Below are 26572 nucleotides of genomic sequence, written 5' to 3' on the forward strand. Positions count from 1 at the left end.
GCCGCCATCTTGGCAAGAGGCGAAGCGCCCGGTACTCCTGTCAGGGGGGCAGTAGGTCCGGAGCGGCCGGTGCTCCCCTTCCCCCGACCCCAGCCCTAGCTGCAGTGGCGCCGGAGCTCGGGTGCGACCCACCACCGCCGTCGCCATGGTAAGACCCGGGCCGGGCCCAACTCCCGGGTCCCGGCCTTGCTCGACCGCTCTCCCTGCTGCCCGCCTGTGCTGGGGCCAGAGGAGCCCCGCCCCGAGGGCCCGGAGCTGGGCGCTTCCCCCGGGCTCTGGGAGCAGGGTGGCCTTCCGCACCCTGTGCCCGACCTCCCGGGAGATCCGAGGGACCTGACTCCAGTCCCTCTGTGGTCGCGCCCACACCCCTCCCCCGCAACCAGCTGGGCACCCTCCTCTGCCGGGACCCGGGCCCTAAAACGGGCCCAGGGTTGTTGCTCTGCAAGAACCTTTTAGTGATGTCCCTTGGACCCCACGCTGTGGACCTGGGCGCTAGTGTCCAGCAGGTTCCGTGGGCACCTAGGCGCAGCAAGCTGGGCCTCTCGAGGGTTCTCTTCCTTTTGTAGAAAGCTCACCTCTCATCCCCGGTGTTCCGTAGGCCGTTGAAGTTTGAAATCTAAACCCATTAGTGTTCAGCACTTTCCTTTAGTTTGTTTGAAAAGGACAAATAGAGGAAAGTTCGAAAGGAGGCATAGAACAGGAAGGAATAACTTCTGACACTAATTTGTCCCTAATTTGTAGGACCCAAGTGTCCCAGAAACCTGCCACCTACTTCTGTAGATCTTAAGTGGGTCCATTTGTCAGTGTGATTGAGTGTACACTGTGTATAAGAGCATTGGGAAAATGTGAGCCGAGTTATCGATATCACAGGCTTTCTGCCTTCAGGGAGCTTGTCGTTCTGGTGAAGTGAAATGTGAATGTGGCATATCGTAATCAGATATCTCACAGGAGGGAGGAGGGGTTTATACTCTGGGACCTGTCACTTGCCTTCAGTTGCATTATCTTTGTGTTCTCATCTATTGTTAAAATTAATGTGGGTGCGAGATGGGACACAACAGTGCTCACTCCACTGCCTCTTTCTTTCTCACGTCGATTTGTGGCTATTTATGAAGTAGGAGAAATTTTTTGGTTCCAAACAAGCTAGTAATTTTTTTAAGTGCACTTTATGCCCTTCAGTCTTTTGAAGGACATTCTTTTTTTTAATTCTCTTTTTGTCAATAGATTATTAATTTGATTTAAAGCATCTTCCTACACACTTCAGAGATGACAGTATAATTTGGTGCCAATCATTAAGTTCTGTTCACGACCTTTTTAGATGAGAACTTGGTTGGTGGGGGGGGGATTCATGCTTGGGCTTTAAACCACTGAAAGGTTTTCTTCAGCTTCAGGCATATAAATTGCATCAGGTAGGTTTACCTCATAAAACTTTTATGTTGGATGTAAAATTTCCCAAAACTCCTTTCTTCGTTTCCACTAGGAGGCTTAGTATTTGGGTAGTGATTTTTAAACTACTTCCTTTATACATCCTGGATGTACCTATAGTGCATTTCAGAGTATATTGTAATATTAAAAGCAAAATTAAAGTCTTGTATTATATAAACGAAATATAGATTAATTTTTACAAAAACCTTGTTTGTTGAAAAGTTCTTGGAACCTCATACTATTTTTTTTCCTAGTACGATTTTTAATTCATAGATAACCAGAGGGATGGTAGAGCCCTAGGTGTTGAGTAGTAAATATAAAAATATAAATTTTGCATGTTCTTTGGACATGTGTGCATATACATAAAGTTGTGTCATGTTTAAATATGCATATGTTTCTGAATTACTTGGGACTTGACATGATCCAGATACCTGCAGATTTGTGTACTCTGGATAACAGCTTATCTCAGTACATTCTGTAAGACATTATTAAGTATTTTTCTGTGTAATGTTTTCGGGTTCTATTCCTTTACAAAGAGATCCCTGGACAAAGAAAGGTCCAAATAGGGTAACATTTTGTAAGATTTCTTGGATCTAAAAGTTGTATCCAAACTTCTGAAAGTTGATTTTTCCTCAACATTTTATTATAAAATTTTCAAACATGTAGGAAAGTTGAAAGAGCTTTACAGTGAACACCCCATGTAACCACCAGCTAGATTCTGTAATTAACATTTCACTATTCTTGCTTTATCACGCATCTAATGATCCATTCATCCCTGTAGCCATCTTTTTTTTAAAATGCGCTTTAGGGTAAGTTGTAGATATCAGTATGTAAATGTTGATTTTTGAAAAATAAATTTCCTTTAGCTTTAGTTACTGAAGTTGGTGCAAAATGTCCTACACTACAAAGTCCTTCTAGAGAAATAAGTGAACAAATGGAAAAACAAATGGCCTATGATGACTTTGTTATCAAATGAAGTACAAAAAAGCATCTTTTGATTTGATCTTTTTTTCCAGCTTTCTGCAAATTAATGAGAACATGTTCTTATTTCCTTAACACTTGTCAGATATCATTATAGTCAGTTCTTTTTCTTAGTAAACTTATATTTGAATGAACTTGATATTAAGTCTCATGGTAGCCCTAATCTGTAAAATCTTTACTTATCTACAGAGTGCTGTTCTCTTCTTATTTACTAAGTATAGGCAATGAGTAAATTTACTGTAGTGATCACATTAAATATAGATGATCACAATATGTTCAGTTTCCAAGAGTCATTAGTTATTAGAAAGCTAGATTTGGGTTTGTATGGCTGGTCTACACATGATGGGGGCGGGGGGGAGACTGAAATCCTACACAGTAATAACAGTTCCCAGTTAGGGAGTTATTATTGTTTTGGTTTTTCTTTTTTCTTTTTCATATACAATACAGCAGCTGCACAGCTATTGTATTCTTTATGTATTTTTTTGATTTGTTGTTTGAGAGGAGAGTGAAGAATGAAAATGATTTTCTTGAGTTTCTTTTGATTTACCATCTTATTTATTCTCCAAATAGAAGGTACACTGCAGAAACTGAGAACAATGTCCTTTTATTTATTTATGTAAAAAAAATTTTTTTTTTTTTGCGGTACGCGGGCCTCTCACTGTTGTGGCCTCTCCCGTTGCGGAGCACAGGCTCTGGACGCTCAGGCTCAGCGGCCATGGCTCATGGGCCCAGCCGCTCCGCGGCATGTGGGATCTTCCCGGACCGGGGCACGAACCCGTGTCCCCTGCATCGGCAGGCGGACTCTCAACCACTGCGCCACCAGGGAAGCCCTGTCCTTTTATTTTTGTACTCTACAGGTTTTTGTTTTAGAACAGAAACTTGTGATGAGCTTAAAACTCTCACTGAGTAACTTCAGGTTTTGGTTTTGTATGTACTCTGTATTTTATTGTAATCTTCCCCCAATTTGATTTTATCTGTAATCACTTCATGCATACAAGAAAGATGAAATGGTCCTCTATGACAGTTGTAGAAGCTGGCCTTAATATGATCATAAATTATATATATATCATCATTACAGTGAATTACGAGGAACAAAGTGACTGGCTAATTCTGGAAGTGAGGAATACTGAAGCATTTAGAGGTTTAAGGAAGTCCTTGACTTTTTTTCTTTAGGGAATTATGCGTATTTATGCTGAATTACTACCTGTTATGCTTGGACCTCTATCACTAGTGGGGATGAAGGGATGATATGGCAGCTATCTGACACACATATACTATACACACACATGATTTGTTTTGGTTAGGCAGTTTGCCTTCTGGCAGCTTAATATTAATGTAAAGTATGGTTCCAAAGTATTGATAGTGGGACTTTCTTGGTGGTCCAGTGGTAAGAATCCGCCTTCCAATGCAGGGGACGTGGGTTTGATCCCTGGTCAGGGAGCTAAGATCCCACATGCCACGGGGCAACTAAGCCCATGTGCCACAACTACTGACCTCATGCGCCTCAACTAGAGAGTCTGCGTGCCACAAATTACAGAGCCCATGAGCCGTGGAACCCATGGGCCACAAGTACAGAGCCCAGGCGCACTGGAGCCCGTGCCACAACTAGAGAGAGAAAACCCACATGCCACAACTACAGAGAAGCCCGCGCACCAATAAAAAAACCAAAAAACCCAAAGTATTGATCGTTACCACTGGAGCAGTGGGTGTGAAATGGAGGTATTGCACATTTTCTGTTGCTGTAAAGTTTTCAGATGCTTACACTTATAGAATCTTAAAGAGGCAAAGGCACTTTCGCATAAACTAACCTCTATTTTCACATAAACTAACCTCTATTTTTTAATTTATTTTTGAAATTAATTTATTAATTTATTTTTGGCTGCCTTGGGTCTTCGTTGCAGCACGCAGGCTTTCTCTAGTTGTGGCAAGCAGGGGCTACTCTTCATTGCAGTGCACGGGCTTCTCATTGCGGTGGCTTCTCTTGTTCCGGAGCGCAGGCTTTCGGGCACGCAGGCTCAGTAGTTGTGTCTTGCGGGCTGTAGAGCACAGGCTCAGTAGTTGTGGCGCACAGGCTTAGTTGCTCCACGGCATGTGGGATCTTCCCGGACCAGGGCTTGAACCTGTGTCCCCTGCATTGGCAGGCAGATTCTTAACCGCTGCACCACCAGGGAAGTCCCTAACCTCTATTTTAGGGATATTTCAAGAAACAATTAAGTGACATCCAAGGTAACATAATTAGTGGCGGAGGCAGAACAGAAACCTAATTCTCCAGGTTTCTTTACTCAAGGAACTTTCTGATCCATGTAGTTAAAGCTGGGTAGCAGAGTGTTGTTATTTAATCCAAAAACAAATGACAATATATTCAAAGCATTTTAAGTATTATTAAGAGAAAAGTTGTCTGACAAAGTGTAACCTAATGGGAAATTTTATTTTGTTTTTTTAAACAGTCCTGAAGAGATCATCTGCATAACTTCTGGACCCTCAGTTTTTGTATCTATAAAACGATCAAGGGCTCTTGAAAGTTTGTTTTAGGTCTAAATGCTCTTTTCCAAAAATGTAAAAAACAAGTATAATAACTGTATAGAGAATCATACTTATTCACTCTTCCCCAAAGAAAATCAGATCAAATTACAGTAGGAAAAATTAACCTACCTATTTTTTAATAATTGGTAAACACTTAAGTGAAGGGAAGCTTAATTATTTAAAGGCATTTAAGATGAATGTTAATTTAGGGTAGGTTAAATTTATCTTGTTTCGAGCTAACCATACCTTCCAGCCATGTTAATAACTGTGCTATTAACATGGATAACAGTGAATAGAAACCTTTGTCAGCTTTGTGGATCCTGTGATTGTGGTGTCTTGAGGTTTAGAGTTATGCTTAGTGTTGGGCACTTTGGTCCTACTTTGGGAGCCTTATTCTGCTTATATCTGGATAGTGGAATGTCTCAAAGAGAGTCCCAGAGTTCACTTGGTACCTACTGTTTTACCCTACTGTTTCTTCATCTTTACATACTCAAATTCCCTGATTGATCAAAGCATAATTTAAATGCTCTTTCTTCCGTCAAGTCATCAGTGATCTTGGGAGCTAGAAGTAATTTCTTCCTCTGAATTCCTATAGCGCATTACTTAACACATTCTGCCTAGTATTACAGTTATTTATGTTTGTGTCTTATCCCTATTAGCCTGCTGCTGCCTTTTTTTTTTGAGTTATAATCGACATATAGCATATTACTTTCACGTGTACAACATAATAATTTGATATTTGTATGTATTGTGAAATGATCACCAAAATAAGTCTAGTTAACATTCATCACTATACATAGTTAACAAAAAAATTTAGTTTTTGGGGGATGCGAACTTTTGAGATCTTACTAGATTTCTTAAGAGAAGAATGCCAGTCTTACTGATTTCCTCATAGTATTCCCAGAGGGCATCTAGTGTGTGTAGTAGGTGTCCAATAAATAATTATTTAGGTGTCCAATAAATAATTAATATAATTCTTATAGTAATACTGCTAAAATGGAGATTGCCACTGCCTAAAATTAGCCTTTGACCATGCCCAATCAATAAAGCAAAGTGGGTGAATTTCCCCTCTACATTGCATACATCTTTCTGGTTACAGGTTACCTTTAATTTCCCTTTCATGTTGCCTTGATGTTAATTTTTACCTAAACTCTGTATGGTATGGAGGTGTTTTAAATTCCAGCTGCCTAAGAACTACCCTGAAACATACAAACATTGTTTCTAACAGGCTTATTATTATTATTAGGTATGTTAGACATGGGCTTTGTATTAAATCAGCATATTTGTATAGGTCTGAAGGTTTGGTCTGAGCAGTCCTTTCTCTGAGTAGACTTTTTTTTTTTTGCGGTACGCAGGCCTCTCAATGTTGTGGCCTCTCCCGTTGTGGAGCACAGGCTCCGGACGCGCAGGCTCAGCGGCCATGGCTCACGGGCCCAGCCGCTCCGCGGCACGTGGGACCCTCCCGGACTGGGGCACGAACCCGCGTCCCCTGCATCGGCAGGCGGACTCTCAACCACTGCGCCACCAGGGAAGCCCCCTCTGAGTAGACTTTTGACTTCAAATGTTTAAATTGTGCTGTGCTTAGTATCTTTACTGTGGCTTATTCTGTTCCTTCAAAACCTCATAAAATTCTAAGGTGGGGTACCATACTTCTTAGGACTGTGGTTCTCGGCCTTTTTTTTTTTTTTTAGTGAGCGCTCTATAAGTATTAAATTTATGATGTGCTCCTATTTATTAGTAATATTTCTCACTGCATAAAGTGGTTCTCCATGGGTCATTTGAGAATTACTACTCTAAAGGATCTATGAATTCTCTGACATTATATGTAAAATTTTGTGGGGAGTCCATTTGCATTATTTGAGTATTAAAATACTGCCAAACCCATGAAAGTAAAAGTCCATTGCCTTGAAGTGACAAATTTTTTAATGACATGCATTTCTTGGCAAGTTTATTATTAATAATAGTGCTGTTTTACATTGTGTGTGTGTTTTACGTTTACATATTTTGTGGCATAAGTTGTATAACTTTGGCTTACATTTTTATTACACTCATTTGATCCTCATAATAGCTTGTGAGGTAGTCAGATGATGCTCCATATTCTCAGAGAGGAAACTGAGGCTAAGAGAGGTTGAAATGTAACTTAAGTCAGACAGACAGTAAATAGAAGAACAAAAAGTAGGATCCAAATCGTCTCACTTCCAGTCATTTAATTTTCCTGGTATATTAACTTAGTTCTTCACAAATTTAGAACACTATTTCTAATTCACATAGTCTAATTCACATAGAAGGAGAAACCAATGGGAGGTGATCCCAAATATAAGGGAATTCCTCATTTACCTGATGAGAATATTAAGAAGAAAAGCTTTTCAGAATATAAAACTTTTAGGACTATAGCACAAATAGTTAAATATGTTCTTAAAGTATTTAATAATTTACTTACACATATTGTTAAAGTTACATAAATAAGATTTTTAATTGAGAAATAATTCCTTTTTTCTCTTCTTATATTCATGAAACAGTTTATCCAAATTCTTCACAAGCATCATCATCACTAGGTCTTCTTTTTGAATTACCAGATTTTTAGAACTTTTATACGTTGAGTTTTTTGATATTTGACACTTTTTGAATTCATATATTGATACTTTTGGAAATTTTAACCCATTTGTATAAATAACATTATGACAGTTGATTTTAAAAGAGATATTTTTTGGGAATTCCCTGGTGGTCCAGTGGTTAGGACTCCATGCTTTCATTGTCGAGGGCCCGGGTTCAATCCCTGGTTGACGAACTAAGATCCCGCAAACCTTACTTTATGTGGATGTACATGTCATACAAAGCTTTAGTGAACCAATACAGAGACATACTTGCTTATCATTCATAAGCTAAAGCAGCAACTACCTTTTTCTTTCTTTTTTTGCAGTGGTTGAAGCATGGTTTGGTTGAAACATGAACCTCATATGATAAAAATTAATGTGAAATCAAATTTCTTGAGTATATTTGGTTTTAGTCTTCAAACAAGTCTCTAAGTCTCTTGCCTGGTGATAATTTTAGGTCAGTTTCTTCTTTTTCGAGATTAAGGTATTATCATTATGTGTGTACCAAAAATTACAGGAGTCCTTGCCCTTATTTGAAGAAATCTTTCTTTATCTCACACTATTAATTTAAAGACATGGATGGGGGACAGTGTGGGGAATATAGTCTATATATAATATCTTTATATGGTAACAGATGGTAACTAGATTATCATGGTGATCATTTTGAAATGTATAGAAATATCAAATAACTATGTTGTATACCAGAACTAACATTGTGTTGTAGGTCAGTCATACTTTAAAAATAAACAAACAAACAAACTCACAGAAAAGAGATCAGATTTGTGGTTACCAGAGGCAGGGGGTGGGGGGAGGGAGAACTGGATGAAGGTAGTCAAAAAGTGCAAACTTCCAGTCATAAGATAAATAAGTACTAGGCATGCATTGAACAGTATGATAAATATAACTAATACTGCTGTTTCTTACATATGAAAGTTGTTAAGAGAGTAACGTCACAAGTTCTCATCAGAAGGAAAAAAAAATTTTTTTCTATTTCTTTCTGGCTGCACCGTGCGGCTTGCGGGATCTTAGCTCCCTGACCAGCGATCGAACCCAGGCCCTTGGCAGTGAAAGTATGGAGTCCTCTAACCACTGGACTGCCAGAGAGCTCCCTTTTTTCTATTTCTTTAATGTTGTATCTATATGAGATGATGGATGTTCACCAAACTTATGTGGTAATAATTTCATGATGTATGTAAGTCAAATCATTATGCTATACATGTTAAACTTTTACAGTGCTGTATGTCAATTACATTTCAATAAAACCAGAAGAAAAAAATGAAATTAAAGACATGGAATCACTGGGACTTCCCTGGCGGTCCAGTGGTTAAGACTTTGCCTTCCAATGCAGAAGGCGTGGGTTCAGTCCCTGGTTGGGGAACTAAGATCCCATATGCCGTGGGGTGTGGCCAAAAACTTAAAAAAAAAAAAGACATGGAATCACCATGATGTACACTTAAAATATCTCACATTTTTATATGTTAATTTTACCTCAGTAAAGCTGAATTAAATAAAATTCTGTGGCCAACAACAAAATAGTAAAGTTAAAGACATGAGGTGGGAGATTTCCTTTGAAAAGAATGGGTCATAACCTTGTTGCATTTTTATTCTTTTTCTGGGATCCTTTACTCCCCTCAGTATATCTTCTTGCCTCATGCCTGGGTGGTAGCAGAAACCTCCCAAGCAGCTGGTGATGGTGAAAGATACATTTCTTAAGTACAAAACTGTTTATTTTTTTTAAAAAAAAACAAACTATTTATTTAAAAAATTATAAATATTTTGGGGAAAGTGACTGTTTTGGGACTTTTAAGCTAGCTTATTTGCCACTCTTGAAGTAACCAACTGTAATTTTATACTCTATACCTCTCTGTATGTCTGAAGTATTTTATCTTTTTAAAAGGATATAACTTACAAAACAAGATTCTTCCTTAGAGTATTTATTTATGATGTAGAACTACTTTCTATTTTTAAACTTTTTAATTCTATACAACGTAACTTTATGCTGGAATAATTAAGGTAAGTTTCAATATAGAGTTGATAGACTCAGGAACATAAAATTGTACAACTCCCTTAAATGAGCTTCTTTCTAAACTTGCAGTTGTTATTTGGGAAATAGAGCCGTTGATAGCATTATTCTTGAGATTTCACATGAGAAAATTTGCCTGATGTTCATTGGAAGCAAATCAATCAGTAAAAATACAAATCTGTTTGGTAGAGGGAAATTATTTGTGCAGGATATAGATCAAACACTTTTTCGATATAAATTGTTTTTACCTAGCTGCTTGGAAATAAGCGTGATGGTAATTATCTCCCAAATACCCTAATGACCTATCCTTGATGAATAAGGACATTGTGTTCTCCTATAATTATTATAAAACTGTTCTGCTGTTTTGAAACTATGAGAATATTTATTCAAATTGACTAACTTGTTTTTTCTTCAAGCTGCTCACCTGTAGAGGACAGGTTTCTGTAAAGCTGAGAAGCCTGACCAGTAGGATGTTGATATTTCAGAGGTTGTATCCCAGGATTGAGGCTTCCAAAATGTGTAAATAGTCTTTTTGTTCCTTGTCCTTGTGAACTTTTGGGTTCCTGTAGTGAAGAGACTATTAACACTGTACTTAATATTCTTACTACTCTGCTAATGGCATTTGGTCTTCTCTTCTTTGATGCTTTATTCATTTTGTTTAATGAAATGCCAGACTCTGAAAAAAAAGACTGTTAGTCTTGATCATTGCCCAGTGTCAAAACCTGTATGAAACATTGAGTCATTTAGTTTTTCATTTTACAGATTGTTTGCATGTCTGGAGGTAAGATAGCGTGGGATGGGAAGGTTAATCAAAGAGCAGAAGATAAATTTAGACTCACTAGATTGGTTCCATATTCTAGGTAAAAATGAAATGAAAGGTCAGGGGCCTTGTATAAATCTTCAGTCTGCCTGATCAGACCTCTCTTTTGGCTGTGGAGATCTCTATTCTCCCTAGAAAAAGTTTAAGCTCTTCTTTATGGGTCTGCCAAAGCAGAGAGCAACCCAGTTTTGAGTCACAGGGGATCCATTCATAATGTATTTGTAGACCTAGAAAAAATTACTTCTTTACTAAGTTTTTCTCTAGGTATGTTATTGAAAAACAGGAGTAATAGCTTCATTTTCCTCTACTTTAGCTTTGTTTTATGAATGACATACTATAATTAAAAGAGCAATGAAGTAGAGTTTGAAAGTCAGCATTCTAATAGTAGTCACATCACTAAATAACTGAGTGTACCATTCTACAGAAGATGTGAGGATGCTGAGAAAACACATGTAAAGAAATAATTAATTAGTACTTATTTATATGTTCCCGGCAGGTGCTGTTGGCAGCAGCAGTCTGCACAAAAGCAGGAAAGGCTATTGTTTCTCGACAGTTTGTAGAGATGACCCGAACTCGGATTGAGGGCTTGTTAGCAGCTTTTCCAAAGCTCATGAACACTGGAAAACAACACACGTTTGTTGAAACAGAGAGTGTCAGATATGTTTACCAGCCTATGGAGAAACTGTACATGGTACTGATCACTACCAAAAACAGCAACATCTTAGAAGATCTGGAGACCCTAAGGCTCTTTTCAAGAGTGGTAAGAGTCCTGTAATATTGGGTTACAGTTTTTGTTTTTAAATTTTTTGTGTAAAACTGTTTTTCCCCTAAAGCAGCTGATGCTTATCAGTTTGCATGTTCTATGCCCCCAGCCCTCATCCCAGCATCTTATTGCTACAGCTCCTATTCATTCAGCAGACACTTACTGGGTACCCTAGACTGTAAGTATTACAAAGGAGAATATGAGAACTGCCCTTTTGTTTCCCATTTCTCTAGCAGTTACTCTAACCTGCCTTTGTGGTTCTGACACTTGTTTGGCTATATTTTTAGATAATATTCTTCAGGTAAGATTTGTTGATGTAGCCACACACATAAAAGACTTTATGCCACAGACTTGCTTAAAATACAGAGTAGCAGAAGGAGCTAATAAAGGGATTTAGGCTTATTGAAATTTGTGTATTTTAAAGGATGATAACTGGAAAACAAAACTGCTGATAAATTCTAAATCTTTCTTTTCTGTTGCTCTCCATGATTAGATTCCTGAATATTGCCGAGCCTTAGAAGAGAATGAAATATCTGAGCACTGTTTTGATTTGATTTTTGCATTTGATGAAATTGTTGCCCTGGGATACCGGGAGAATGTTAACCTGGCACAGATCAGAACCTTCACAGAAATGGATTCTCATGAGGAGAAGGTGTTCAGAGCAGTCAGAGAGGTAAATAGGGTCTTCTCTGGGACAGCTGGTTTGTATATCTTTCTTTTAGGCTTCATTATCTGATTTTCCCTTTTTTATTTGCTAGTCTAGTCTGTACTCAAAGCTACATCCAAGTATGTATCTTCTTGTAGACTCAAGAACGTGAAGCCAAGGCTGAGATGCGGCGTAAAGCAAAAGAATTACAGCAGGCCCGAAGAGATGCAGAGAGACAGGGCAAAAAAGCACCAGGATTTGGGGGATTTGGAAGCTCCACAGTGTCTGGAGGTAGCACAGCTGCTATGATCACAGAGACCATCATTGAAACTGATAAACCAAAAGTGGCACCTGCACCAGCCAGGTATAATCCAGTGTATCACCCAGAATGCAATCCTAGAATGGCAGATGAAGGCTGTATGTGTGTATCTCAGAGTGATACCTGATTTTTAGGCAAACTGTAAATAACAAGTGACTTGTTATTAATATTAAATTTGACTGCATAATATGGGGATAAAGGAGAAATCTGAATGTGGTGTTTTTCCTTTTGTGTAAAAGAGAGTTCTTTTACAAATTATAACATGATCTCAATTTCCTATGAGAGTTGCCTTATTTTGGGAGAAGAGGGGATATTTAACTGTTTAAGGAACATGTATTTTTAATCTAGTGTTCATGAATGGATTTAAGGGAGAATCTGAACTACCTGAAATTATGTGAAAAAGTTGGTTTGTACACAGGTATATTTATCTGGATAGAAGGTACAAAGTTTTCATCAGATCACACATGCTTATGAAAGTATACCTGTGATCTTTGGGTACTTGAAGCTTATATGGGTTTTTTTGTTTTGTTTCTGGCCGTGCCCCTGTGGCATACATGATCTTAGTCCCCGACCAGGGATGAACCTGTGGCCCCTGCAGTGGAAGCACAGAGTCCTAACTACTGGACCACCAGGGAATTCCTGAAGCTTATATGCTAATTGTGACCCAGCTGTCAGTTCGAGCAGGGAGTAGTCTAGTTGTCCACTAAACACTAGGAAGCTTGTGTTTTTTCCTTGAGGTATTCACATTCCTCTTAAAGAACAGCTTCAAGGAAAGCTTCAGTGATAGAGAATTATTAATTAGTTTTTAACTTTTTAAATCATGTGTGTATTTTTGTGTGTATGTGTGTGTTCTTCCACTTAGGCCTTCAGGCCCTAGCAAGGCTTTGAAACTGGGAGCCAAAGGAAAGGAAGTAGATAACTTTGTTGACAAATTGAAATCTGAAGGTGAAACTATCATGTCCTCCAGTATGGGCAAGCGTACCTCTGAAGCAACCAAAGTGCATGCTCCACCCATTAATATGGAGAGGTAAGTAGTAACTCTTTCAGTAAGAACAGACCACATAGTGTTAAAAAAAAATTATCTCAATGCACTGTAAATTCTTTTTGTGCCTTAATTTTTCCAGATTTAAAACACTTCCTACTGTACAGCACAGGGAACTATATTCAATATCCTGTGATAAACCATAATGGAAAAGAATATGAAAAAGAATATATATATGTATAACTGAGTCACTTTGCTGTACAGCAATTAAGCACAACATTGTAAATCAGCTATACTTAAATAAAATTTTTTTTTAAAAAGTACATTCTAGGTATAAACATGAGGTCTTCCCCCCTCCCCCCTTTAAACACGATTGGAGGCTCTCAGCCACCTGTTTTCTATTAAGTTTAGAACTTACCTTTCTATCAACTCTGTGGTGACTAAATTAAACAAAAATAACTTTTCTTTGTGCCTAGTGTGTACTTTGTCTCTTAAAATGGAGTGGAATTAGAGGGCTAGAGTTATGATTAGCACTATACTATATTTTTGCATGTCTTTTTCTAATTTTTTTTACTTTTAATTTTTTTTAAGTGGTTACTTTTTTTTTTAATTAATTAATTTATTTTTCCTGTGTTGCATCTTCGTTTCTGTGCGAGGGCTTTCTCTAGTTGTGGCAAGCGGGGGCCACTCTTCATTGCGGTGCGCGGGCCTCTGACTATCGCGGCCTCTCTTGTTGCGGAGCACAGGCTCCAGACGCGCAGGCTCAGCAGTTGTGGCTCACAGGCTCAGTTGCTCCACGGCATGTGGGATCCTCCCAGACCAGGGCTCGAACCCGTGTCCCCTGCATTAGCAGGCAGATTCTCAGCCACTGCGCCACCAGGGAAGCCCTTAATTTTAATTAATTTATTTTTGGTTGCATTGGGTCTTCATTGCTGTGCGTGGACTTCCTCTAGTTGCGTCGAGCGGGGGCTACTCTTCGTTTGTGTGCACGGGCTTCTCATTGCGGTGGCTTCTCTTGTTGTGGAGCGTGAGCTCTAGGCGCCTGGGCTTCAGTATTTGTGGCACATGGGCTCAGTAGTTGTGGCTTGCAGACTCTAGATCGCAGGCTCAGTAGTTGTGGCACATGGGCTTAGTTGCTCCATGGCATGTGGGATCTTCCCGGACTAGGGCTTGAACCTGTGTCCCCTGCATTGGCAGGCGGATTCTCAACCACTGTGCCACCAGGGAAGTCCTTCTAATTAAGTTTTAAGGAGGACAAAATTTATAAATATCTTTAGTAGCAAATAATGTATTATCTTTAGCCTTTTAAGTATTTGAACCCAGTATAGAATATTTTGATTTGTCTCTTATCTCAGGACTGTGGTACTGTTTGGTAACATTTTTAAGTGGTAGTTATCAAGTTCACATATTCATGACTCAGATTTCTTGTTTTGAAGCCCAGACCTTCTACTGTTACTGATGGTTTTGAGGTCAAGTGAAAGATGAGTCTGGGAGGATACCTCTATCAGGTGTGCATAAAAGAGGAGTATGTTGTATGTCTTATTCTGTATGAAATGAACAGGGTTACGTCGGGATAAATCTCTTAAATCACTAAAGCTCCTGTGCTATTCCTAGTAGTTGCTTTGAGGGAGACAGAGGCTTGACACTATTTTAATAAGATATTGGAGACTGTCATGTACTAGAGAGGACTTGAGACTCTTTTCTGAATGATGAAATACTTCTTGAGCATGGAGCAAACGCTTGTGAAGGTAAATGAGACCCTGCATTGTCTTAAGATACATTCCTCTGTGGTCTTGAGTCTCATGCCTTTGTTTCTGGGAAGTCTTAGAGGTTAGAACAGAGCAAAGTAGGATGCCAGAATAGTCTTTTTAAGCCTCTGCAGTTCACCCAGCTAAAAACAGTTTTAGTAAGGAATATGGGTAGATTGTAGTTAATAATTGCCCGTAGCAGTAGCACCTTTTATTTTACTTATTTTGAAAACTAGATTATACATTCGTGTGGTTCAAAATTCAAAAGGTTCAAAGGGTATTGAACTAAAACTTCTTCCTCCCCCCCAGCCACGCAGGTTTCTCTTTATGGTGGCAGCTAGTATTAACTAGCTTTTTGGTTTTTTTTAATTTTCAAAAAATTTTTTAAAATTAAAAATTTTTTGGCCACGCCTCATGGCATGCAGGATCTTAGTTCCCCAACCAGGGATTGAACTCGTACACCTGCGGTGGAAGCGCGGAGTCTTAACCACTTGGTTGCCGGGGAAATCTCAGTATTAACTAGTTTTTGTGTGAATCTTCCAAGAGGGATAGTCTATGTATAGATGAATAAAAACATGGTACAATTTCTGTATTTCTCCTTTTTATACATTAGTGGTGGCATACTAGACACATTTCCAATTGCTTTTTTCACTTATTTCGAAGACAAGAATTTCCTTATTTGAAGCTATAGAGACATGACATCCAAATGCAGTACCTTACCCTAGACTGGATCTTGTACTACTATAAGGGGCATTACTATATGAATGGTAGATTAAAGTATTGTGTCAATGTAAATTTACGAAGTTAATAACAGTACTGTGGTTATGTGAAAGAATATCCTGTTCTTACAAAATACACTCTGAAAATGTTTAGGGATAAAGGGCCATGATGTATATATTCTGCCTGTAAATGGTTCAAGGAAAAAAGTAAAATATATTTATATAGAGAGAGTGTGCAAATGATAAATGGGATAAAATGTTAACAATAGATTAAAAGGGTATAAATGTATTTCTGTTATAATTTTAGAAATTTTTTTCAATTAAAAAGCTTTTTCAATTGTTCCTCTTTTTTTTTTTCTAATTGCCCAGTGTTCATTTTTGTGGATATACTTTTATGTATTTAAGTAGTCCCCCTATTGACGGACATTTGTCTCTAAACTTTTGCTATTACAAACAATTCTTCAGTGAATAACTTACTACATTGTTTTGCACAGGTGAGAATTTATCTGTAGGATGAGGATTTGCTGAACCAAAGGGTGTAATCCTTTTATTTTATTTTATTTTATTTTTTAGGGATAAAGGTTGTTTTCCTTTTTTTAATTGAAGTATAGTTGATTTATAATGTTATGCTAATTTCTGCTGTACAGCAAAGTGACTCAGTTATGCATAATATATATAATATATACACATTCTTTTTAATTTTTGTTTATTTTAAATTTTATTTGTTTATTTTTGGCTGCATTGGGTCTTCATTGCTGCGTGTGGGCTTTCTCTAGCTGCGGCGAGCAGGGGCTACTCTTCGTTGCGGTGTGCGGGCTTCTCATTGCAGTGGCTTCTCTTGTTGCAGAGCACGGCTCTAGGCATGCGGGCTTCAGTAGTTGTGGCATGCAGGCTCAGTAGTTGTGGCTCGCGGGCTCTCGAGTGCAGGCTCAGTAGTTGTGGTACACGGGCTTAGTTGCTCTGCGGCATGTGGGATCTTCCCGGACCAGGGCTCGAACACGTATCCCCTGCATTGGCAGGTGGATTCTTAACCACTGCACCACCAGGGAAGTCCCCACATTATTTTTTAATATTCTTTTCCATTATGGTTTATCCCAGGAGATTGGATATAGTTTCTTGTGCTATACAGTAGGACCTTGTTGTTTATCCATTTTAAATGTGATAGTTTATATAATGCTTTAAATTTTGATACATATGGCTGCAGCACCTTTAACTAAGTTGCTTATGGCTAATCACCATTAAACCCCGGAGAAAGAGAGTTCTGGTTTTTACCTGTCTGAGCAGATTTATCATTCTTTCTCTACAGTGTGCACATGAAGATTGAGGAAAAGATCACACTAACCTGTGGACGAGATGGAGGATTACAGAATATGGAGTTGCATGGCATGATCATGCTTAGGATCTCAGATGATAAATTTGGCCGAATTCGTCTTCATGTAGAAAATGAAGACAAGAAAGGGGTGCAGCTACAGGTGTGTAGAGGCTTTTGATAAGGGAGTATTAAGGCTTTTGTCTACCTAACACAGTCTTTCTCAACTGGAGTTCCCTGTATGAACCATAGAACACAGAAGATTATTTAACTTATATAACTAGTGCCATTCCAGATGCATAGGAAAGAAGTTAATTTAAACACAGAAGATTATTTAACTTATATAACTAGTGCCATTCTAGATGCATAGGAGAGAAGTAATTTATTACCTACAGTGGAAGCCTTGAATTGATAAATGCCTTCCCAAGCCAGTTGGGAATGACTGACAGCAGCTGTATTAGTATGGCATTTTAATACTGGAATTGAGTGAAAGGTCATTTTGAAATCTAATAAGTGACTTCATACTCACAAAGGTACAAAGAGATGCATATTTGTTACTAATATGCAAAGGTAAATTCATTTAGGATATTGCTTGAAATATAATTAAAAAAACAAAGTTTTAAAACAATAGGGTGGTATTTTATTTTATTTTTAAATTTATTTATTTATTTTATTTTATTTTTGGCTGCGTTGAGTCTTTGTTGCTGCACACAGGCTTTCTCTAGTTGCAGTGAGTGGGGCTATCCTTCGTTGTGATGCACAGGGTTCTCATTGAGGTGGCTTCTCTTGTTGCAGAGCACAGGCTCTAGGTGCCTGAACTTCAGTAGTTGTGGCATGTGGGCTCAGTAGTTGTGGCTCACGGGCTCTAGGGTGTAGGCTCAGTAGTTGTGGCGCACAGGCTTAGTTGCTCCGCGGCATGTGGGATCTTCCTGGACCGGGGCTCAAACCCGTGTCCCCTGCATTGGCAGGCGGATTCTTTTTTTTTTTTTCTTGCGGTACGCGGGCCTCTCACTGTTGTGGCCTCTCCCATCGTGGAGCACAGGCTCCGGACGCGCAGGCTCAGCGGCCATGGCTCACGGGCCCAGCTGCTCCACGGCATGTGGGATCTTCCCAGACCGGGGCTCGAACCTGTGTTCCCTGCATTGTCAGGAGGATTCCTACCCTCTGAGCCACCAGGGAGGTCCCGGCAGGCTGATTCTTAACCGCTGCGCCACCAGTGGGAAGCCTGGGAGGTACTTTACTAAAGCAGGTTATGACACGAAGTTTACTCATTCTGCTGCTATATAAACTGCCAGTGCTTGTTTTGTTAGCTGAAGGGCAGTATCTAATGGTGTATTTGAAAAGCACATAAAATGCTTAAAAATGAATATGTATGTTCCACCTACCTGGCTGTGTAAGAGACCTTCTTTATATTATTACAGTTCTTGTTACAGTTTATTTAGATGGTTGATTTTATATCTCTTGTCACGAGAACAAAGCCTTTTCAGCGAAGAAAGTGGTTTTATCTACGTTTTATTCCACTCATAACCAGCACACAGTTGTCTTTTGGAAGTAGTGCTTATATTATTTGACAGTAGCTTTGCTGGCTCATAAAGTCTATGTAGTCTGCTATCCACAAGTTACTTCTTTTTCCTTTTTTCTCCTAATGTGACTTCTTTTAAAAAGATCAGTCCATCTTAGTTGGCCTGAGTTTGAACAACTTTTAGGCAAAATTGCAGCTAAACTTTCCACAGAGCTTTTCCCTCTCCTGTCTCCTTAGTATAAGGCCAGGACTGCTATGTGACCCAGCCAGCTGATCAACGTCTGACCCTAGTCTTCTATTTGGCAAGCTTGGCCTCACCATCAGGCTGCTCCCTATGAAGTATTTTTGTAAAGGACTTGGTTAATGGTCTTTTAACTTTTTCAGTTACAAAGTTACTAACTTGTTACTTACAAACAGAATGGCTTAGAGTCTTAAATCTTTAAAAGTCTTTGAAGAAGGGAAATCTTTCTTCAAAATAAAAAATAATTGGAATTTTTTAGGCACCCTGTTTTAGATGTTTAGATTATGGGCCATGTAAGACCAAAAGGAATTTATTTCCTGTCTTATAATGTCTGAACCTCAGAAGTTTTCTTTCCCTTCTCATTTCAGACCCATCCAAATGTGGATAAAAAACTTTTCACTGCAGAATCTCTAATTGGCTTGAAGAATCCAGAGAAGTCATTTCCAGTCAGTAGTGACGTTGGGGTGCTGAAGTGGAGACTACAAACCACAGAGGAGTCTTTTATTCCACTGACAAGTAAGTGCCTCTGGCCAGTCCTACTAAGCTAGACTGCACTGAGAACTAGAAATAGCCTTGGCTTGTACCTTCTTCATTGCCACAATTCTTTTTCACAAAATGACCTTTCAAAATGGACTCAGTGCTATATTTAGTGTATTTTGGTAATAAGTAGCTTAAATTTTAAACACTTTTAATTTTGAAACCATTATTTTTAGTAGTTTACACTAGGATGTTTAAGGCCTGCAGTTGTCAGTTTTGATATGCCATCTTAACTTTCCTCCATTCTTTTTCTAATGTTCTAATATACCTGCTTTGCTTTTCTCTTCAGTTAATTGCTGGCCCTCAGAAAGTGGAAATGGTTGTGATGTCAACATAGAATATGAGCTACAAGAAGATAATTTAGAACTGAATGATGTGGTTATCACCATCCCACTCCCGTAAGTACCCCACATAATCATTTTTTCTATAGCGAGCTTATAGAACTAGTCTTTTGGAACTCCTTTTGGAGGCAGCACTTAGCTGGCTATCCATTCTAAGATATTTGTTTCTCATAAAGGTCAATTGTGAAAGAAACCAGGTACAAAAGGCTGCATACTTACTATATGATGCCACTTATAAGACATTCTGAAAAGGTATTACTCTTGGAACAGAAATCAAGCATTTGATTGCAAAGAGAAGCATTTGATTGCAGAGGAGCACAAAGGAACTTTTGGAGATGATGGAAATGTTCTATGACTTGATAGTAATGGTGCTTACAGGCTACATTTGTCAATGCATTGAGCTGTACACTTTTTTTTTTTTTTTTTTTTTTTTTGCTTTACACGGGCCTCTCACTGTTGTGGCCTCTCCCGTTGTGGAGCACAGGCTCCGGACGCGCAGGCTCAGCGGCCATGGCTCACGGGCCCAGCTGCTCCGCGGCATGTGGGATCTTCCCGGCCTGGGGCACGAACTCGTGTCCCCTGCATCGGCAGGCGGACTCTCAACCACTACGCCACCAGGGAAGCCCGAGCTGTACACTTTTAAAGGAGTGGATATTACTGATTTTAAAGCCAAACAAGCAAAGCTGGTTATAGTTCTAGGGCTGTGTTTTCAGATATTGGTCTTCAGATTGTTCATGTAGTAATGAAGGTTTCCAGAAGGAGGAGCCAATTCTCAGTCAGACTTTCTCTGCTTTGTTTTGCAACTCTTAAAGGAATTGAGTCTGACAGACTGAATTTTTCTTTTTCACTTTCTTCTCTAAATTTTCAGCTAAAGATGAGATTATGTTTTCAAGGGTACTATTCTTGCTGAAACAAGATATCTGCATTAGTTTCAGTAAATTTTCTAACAGCTTTATTGAGGTATAGTTGACGTGATAAACTACACGTATTTAAATTATAAAGTTTGATAAGTTTTGGCATGTATGCACCATCATCACAATTAAGATAACAAAAATATGCATCCCCCCCAGAAGTTTACTTCCTGTAAGTTTTTGATGTGTGCTTAAATGGCCTACTTTCTAGGATCATCTGGAAATACTCTCTACTTTATCTCCTCACTAGCATTTCTAGTGACTGAACTATTATTACTTCACCATTGAATCCCTGCTTCTCTGCTCTGCCTTTCAGCACCCCAATGATTAAGTACAGGGCTTAATTATGAATACCCAGTAAGTGAATTCTTAGTGTGTCTATACTATTAAATTGCTTGGTTATTATTACAGAGAAAATGGTTCTAATTTAACCTGTAGTTGTGTTCAAATTAATTTTAATTTAATTTGAATTAAAATTAAATCTAATTTATTTGTAGTTTGATTCAGGCCTTTACATGGCCAGATCTGGTTTTAGTCATTCTTATTTCCATTTTTTAAAATATGCTTTATTACCAATATCCCCTTTAATGGGCTAATCATCTTATTCTTCACAGCTTGGTTATTATTTCAGAACAATAGATGGCTGCCTTGAACCATTGTGAGACTTGGGCGTTGGTGACAGGTGTGGGTTTTATTTTGTCAAGATTTATTTTACTAGACTATTTTTAGGATGCCACAAGTTTTAGGCCTCTCCATATACCCTATAATTGTGGTTATGGTGGTTTCCTGTGTCTTAGTTCAACTTTGCAATAGTCTCCAGAAGAGACCCTTAGACAGCATTTTACCCTATTGTCTAGAACTGATCAAATTAGAGGATCTCAGAATCAGAATTGGAACAAGGGCAAAGGGAAGAAACATACATACAACTGGGACCATAAAATTGATAGGGAAGAGTTAATTGTGTTATATCACCCTGAAAGTTTTCTTTGTCTCCCTTATTTACCCTGCCTTTAATGCAAACATTGGATGTCACTGGTGAATTAAAAGATGGTAAATTTAGAGTGTGTAGGAGTAGCTGGCACTGCCTGTCAGCCGTGTGCGGGGATGCACAGTGCGTCCTGACTAGCCCTGGTTCTCTTGCAGACTAAGGACAACTGTGTAATATCTCTCTTTCCCATCACGTTCACATTTTGCCCAGGGGTAATTGTGCTTTCACTTATCAAATAAAAGTTCAGTTACTGGATTATAAATCAAATAAACCCACTGGCATCAACTACAATAAGTTTTAAAACCTTCTAAAATCTTTTTTTTTTTTTTTTTTTCTTTTTTTTTTGCGGTACGCGGGCCTCTCACTGTTGTGGCCCCTCCCGTTGCGGAGCACAGGCTCTGACGCGCAGGCTCAGCGGGCATGGCTCACGGGCCCAGCCGCTCCGCGGCATGTGGGATCTTCCCGGACCGGGGCACGAACCCGTGTCCCCTGCATCGGCAGGCGGACTCTCAACCACTGCGCCACCAGGGAAGCCCCTAAAATCTTTTAAAAACATCCTCTCAAAGGTCCAAATTCATCTCCATTCTAAATAACCACATAATGGTGTTTAAGTTCTTCCCCACTGTTATTATCAACCTGTTTTTCCCCTCATTGGCATCTATGAAGAGAGCTACACTATGTTAAAATTCCATCATGACAAGGCAGCAAACCATTAGTGCAGTATTTTTGGAAATACATCCCACTTTACACATTTGTCAGTCTCAGTCCCCTGCCAGCTCCAGATCTAGTCCGTAAGTTGGAGCAGCCCAGGACTATGTTTGCCCATTACTTATGGTTGCATATATCTGTACCTACAAAAGGAATTAATGAGACCCTTGGCCAAGGCTAAGGGTCCTTGAAGTTATCAGGGAGTCTTAATTTTTTCTAGGACTATATGAAAGCGGGCAGAATTTGAGGAGCATAATCAAATTTGGGGCTGGTTTTCCTTGGCATAGTTCTTCTAGCTCTGGACAGCTAACTTGACACGGATGTTTCTTGTGACAGATCTGGTGTCGGTGCACCGGTGATTGGTGAGATTGACGGCGAATATCGACATGACAGTCGACGAAATACCTTGGAGTGGTGCCTGCCAGTGATTGATGCCAAAAATAAGAGTGGCAGCCTTGAGTTCAGCATTGCTGGGCAGCCCAATGATTTTTTCCCTGTTCAAGTCTCCTTCATCTCCAAAAAAAATTACTGTAACATACAGGTACCCCTGTTTAATAGAGAACTTATATGGGGAAAGTGGTAGGACGGATACCTGATAGGCAACATGACTTCATGGTCAGAGCAGAAATCAGAAAAGCTGATGTCCCCCGTGGATTCCATTGCTGCCTCATTGTGTAATCTTGGTCAATTCTTCACCTGCTTTGTCTCAGTTTTCCTCTCTAGATCAAAGTAAAGAAATTGAATATGACTACATATAAAAGTACTTATGGGTTGTGCAAGACTCATATCTCTTAGTTGCCTGTTTTTTTTTAAATAATCTCATGTATCTTAAAATCCATTTGCCAAAACACTCAACACATGACTTAGTAATGCCTTCTGTATTGTCACTTGGTTTGATCCCAAGGAATGAAAGAAAGTTTATTTGGAAGACAAAATTACTGCCAAAAAAGGTGATTCTAATACAAATAGATACAGTTTTTATGTTCTTTTATGTCACAGCTTCCCTTCATTAATACGGATAGTCGTAAGCCAATTCTGTTGTAAACCTTGTCCTTAAGGTAGGCAGGCAAAGCAGGGGAAATCTGTGAACTGTTTATTTATTTATTTATTTATTCATGCATTCATTCATTCATTCTGTGCCATGCACCTTGTGGGATCTTAGTTTCCTGACCAGGGATTGAACCCAGGCCCATGGCAGTGAAAGCGCTGAGTGCTAACTGCTGGACTGCCAGGGATTTCCCTGTGAACTGTCCTTCAGATCATTATTTTTAACTCTTTGTTCTTCCAGCATTCAAGTTGCATTATAAGCACCGAGTTAATATTGTTATCTTCCCCTTGGACTTGTTGATTTGCTTGTCATTCTGGTTATCTTCCCAGATGTTCTCTGTCTCTCCTGAAAGTGCTTGGGAAGTTATAGTTTCATCTGCTGGATGATTCCAAAGAGCAGTCCTCCCTCCCTCCCTCCCTCCCTCCCTCCCTCCCTCCCTCCCTCCCTCCCTCCCTCCCTCCCTCCCTCCCTCTCTCTCTCTCTCTCTCTCTCTCTCTCTCTCTCTCTCTCCCTCCCTCCCTCCCCCCTCTCTCTCCCCCTCTCTCTCCCCCTCTCCCTCCCTCCCCCCCATCTCAGTTATTGGCTTAACCCCATCAGTATTGGGAGCACATTGTTGAACCCAAGACATTTTCCTGTTACTGACCATTTGAAGAACAGGACAGTATAATTGCTCTGTCAGAACCTCACTAGAAAATATGAATCAGTGGTTTAAGTTTTGTGTTGGTGCCATTATGCGCACCATTGTTACAGGTAGTTCATTAAATTGGACATCTATTATTATTAATAAAGAGGAATCTCAGGACTTCCCTGGTGGTGCACTGGTTAGGACTCCGAACTCCCAACGCAGGAGGCCTGGGTTTGATCCCTGGTCGGGGAGCTATATCCCGCACGCATGTCGCAACTAAGAGTTCGCATGCCACAACTGAGGAGCCCGCCTGCCACAACTAAATACCCAGTGCAACCAAATAAATAAATACTAAAAAAAAAGTAGGTTTAAATAAAAAATAAATAAAAAGAAATCTCATGAGAAGGACCCAGCCATACCTAGAAAATGAATATGATAGAACAACTTAGTGAGACTGAGAGCAAATTAAATAATGTTGAATTGTTAGAATGTTGCATTTTGGATCAAAATGTTAATCGATCATCCTGATAGAATGTCTATGACTTTCATAGGTTTTATAGGGCAGGGCCTGGGCAGTGGCCACTCATTCTGGACCTTTTACTTAATATTAATACCACTCTACATGTCATCCCAACAGTTGTCTTTTCTATCTAGAGAGCAGATTAATCATGTTGGTGGGGAAGAGTGATGCTGTGAGCTGCAGTTGTGAATTGAACTTTTTTAGTATTTCTGAGTTACTTTTAATACTGCTTTAGGGGATTTGATCTGTTCTGTACTGAGAATTTAGCCAGCACCTTAAAGACCCGCTTTCCTTCTGCTTTACCTTACTCTTTGTTTGTTTTCCTAGGTTACCAAAGTGACCCAGGTAGATGGAAACAGCCCTGTAAGGTTTTCCACAGAGACCACTTTCCTAGTGGATAAGTATGAAATTCTGTAATACCAAGAAGAGGGAACCGAAAAGGAAATTTTTCAAATTAATAAAGAAGAAGCCAACAGTGGCTGAAGAATTTTTTCCAAACCTGCAAGCCATTGGAGACCCTTTTTTTCAAATACAGTGCACGATTCTCTGAGCGCAAGGACCCTCAACTCACCCTCAGTGTTTCAGTGTCACAGAGACATTCTCTGGCAACGAAATGACACAAACATAAAGGGAAAGGCTGCTGATTTCTTTGGCAGATTTTACTGGCCAGCAGGAAAGCAAGCTCTCCAGAGAATGCCCCCAGTTAAACACTTTGTCCCCCATCAGCTAAGTTGTTTTTTATTTTAATGCCTAAATATATTTCATACTTTGTTTTTAAAAAGTTTTTTCTGCAGAAGGTTTTAATCTTTCATACTCCTTTCCTTTACCTTCTGTTTTTTTCTTTCTATATATCCAATCCAGCACTGAGATCATTTGCATATAGGCACTGTATTTGGCACTCCGGGAACAGGTTGATCTAATCCATTCTTGATTTCTGGACTATGCAGGTGAACTGCTTGAGGGGTAGGGGGTCTAGAAGTTAAAAGATAAGGATGTCTTATCCTTTTCCTATATCTATTCATCCCTCCATTCCTTTGCCAGGCTGTTTTCCTTGCAGTCTTGTTGCTCTGGTTTAGAACACTAGTGTGAATCCCACTTGTGTCAATATTAAAGACAGCTGAGAAGCAGCTTTCAAATGGTATAGCCCCCACTTCAAGGTGTCTGGGAGGAGAATGGTCATGTCCAGTTAGGGATTTCACACCCACAGGTAATCATGTCTGCTGCTGGTGCTACCCAGCCTTCCATTCTCCATATTTTGGGTACTTCAGCTAAAACATGATAGCTAATGGTCTTTGTAATCCATTCACATTCCTGAGATTCACCACCTCCCTCTTTCTGAATGTTCTCTGTGTCATCAGTTTTTTCCTTTCTGTCAGACATGAGGTTATGATTTTGGAGGCTGTAGGTTCAGTGAGTCTTTGTGCCAATCCCATTGGTCCTGAACTATCAAGGAGCCTCCCTTTTCACCACCAAGTTTTTAGCATTTCAAGATTCAGCTGATTATATTGCTGTGTAGGCATTGATATATTCCATTCTAGCCTGCCCAGCATTTTTTCAGCAGCCTTTCTGTTCCTGTGTCTGAAATCCTTCCTTTTTCTCCCCTAAGCCTTTTCTGTTTAGTGTCATCATGTAATGGTTGTTTCTCAGCCCCATCTCATCCATTACTTCTTTAATGGAGAAGACTACATCAGCCAGCCCAGCGTTGGCTTTTAACCCAGTATTGCACTGGGAGTTGGTGGAGTTGCTGCCAGGCTGCAGCCACAGACAGGGGGAAGAGACAGATGACAGTAGATGACTTCCTGCACTTTCAGCTGGTTGGAGAGTACGACTCCCACTCTGAACAACATCTGACCTTCCCTGCAAAGAGTGTACTGTAATTGAAGCAGAGCAGTCACACACAAATGGCCATGGATGGAATTGTTTGCCAAAGAAATTTCTGGCCTTTCCCTTTCCCTTAACTGCATCAGGGAAGAATCCTTATCTCTAGCTTGGTTTCCACATAAGGTTTTTTTGAGGAAGGGGACTGGAACAAAAAATCTGTCATGTAGTTAAGTAGACAAGAAATCTTATTAATTCAGTTTTGTTTGAGAGTTGCTTGTCCATATGATTTTTTTAAAGTGAAGTTTAGTTTCACAAAAACTTTTTTTTCTAAAATTACTTTTGGGGTAATATTTAAAATGAGAGAAGTTTTGTAACCCTGTAAAATACATAGGGAATATAACATTCCATTGTACACAAAGAAGGCAAATTCTTTAATCAAATAAAAAGTATTATAAAATGAA

The 26572-nt window shown here is 39.4% G+C and overlaps 1 protein-coding gene across 3 annotated transcripts; it reads left to right on the forward strand.

Annotated features, from left to right (window-relative positions):
- On the forward strand, window positions 1-26572 carry ARCN1 (archain 1 coat protein complex I subunit delta). 3 transcript variants are annotated; one of them, XM_089915650.1, is made up of 11 exons: window positions 1-148; window positions 9960-10062; window positions 10860-11123; window positions 11620-11799; window positions 11931-12136; window positions 12954-13118; window positions 16847-17012; window positions 18981-19128; window positions 19439-19547; window positions 22434-22638; window positions 24618-26572. In XM_089915650.1, the coding sequence occupies exons 3-11, from the start codon at window positions 10926-10928 to the stop codon at window positions 24705-24707; spliced, it is 1467 nt and encodes a 488-aa protein (XP_089771776.1). In that variant the 5' UTR covers window positions 1-148; window positions 9960-10062; window positions 10860-10925; the 3' UTR covers window positions 24708-26572. The 3 variants fall into 3 exon arrangements, with proteins under 3 accessions (XP_089771776.1, XP_022414779.1, XP_089771777.1); XM_022559071.2 differs by lacking the exon at window positions 9960-10062; XM_089915651.1 differs by lacking the exons at window positions 1-148; window positions 9960-10062 and adding an exon at window positions 7847-7977.

Source organism: Delphinapterus leucas, chromosome 7 (genome assembly GCF_059928025.1).
Source record: "Delphinapterus leucas isolate spDelLeu-1000000601 "Yukka" chromosome 7, BTC_Dleu_Yukka2, whole genome shotgun sequence".
Taxonomy (NCBI): domain Eukaryota; kingdom Metazoa; phylum Chordata; class Mammalia; order Artiodactyla; family Monodontidae; genus Delphinapterus; species Delphinapterus leucas.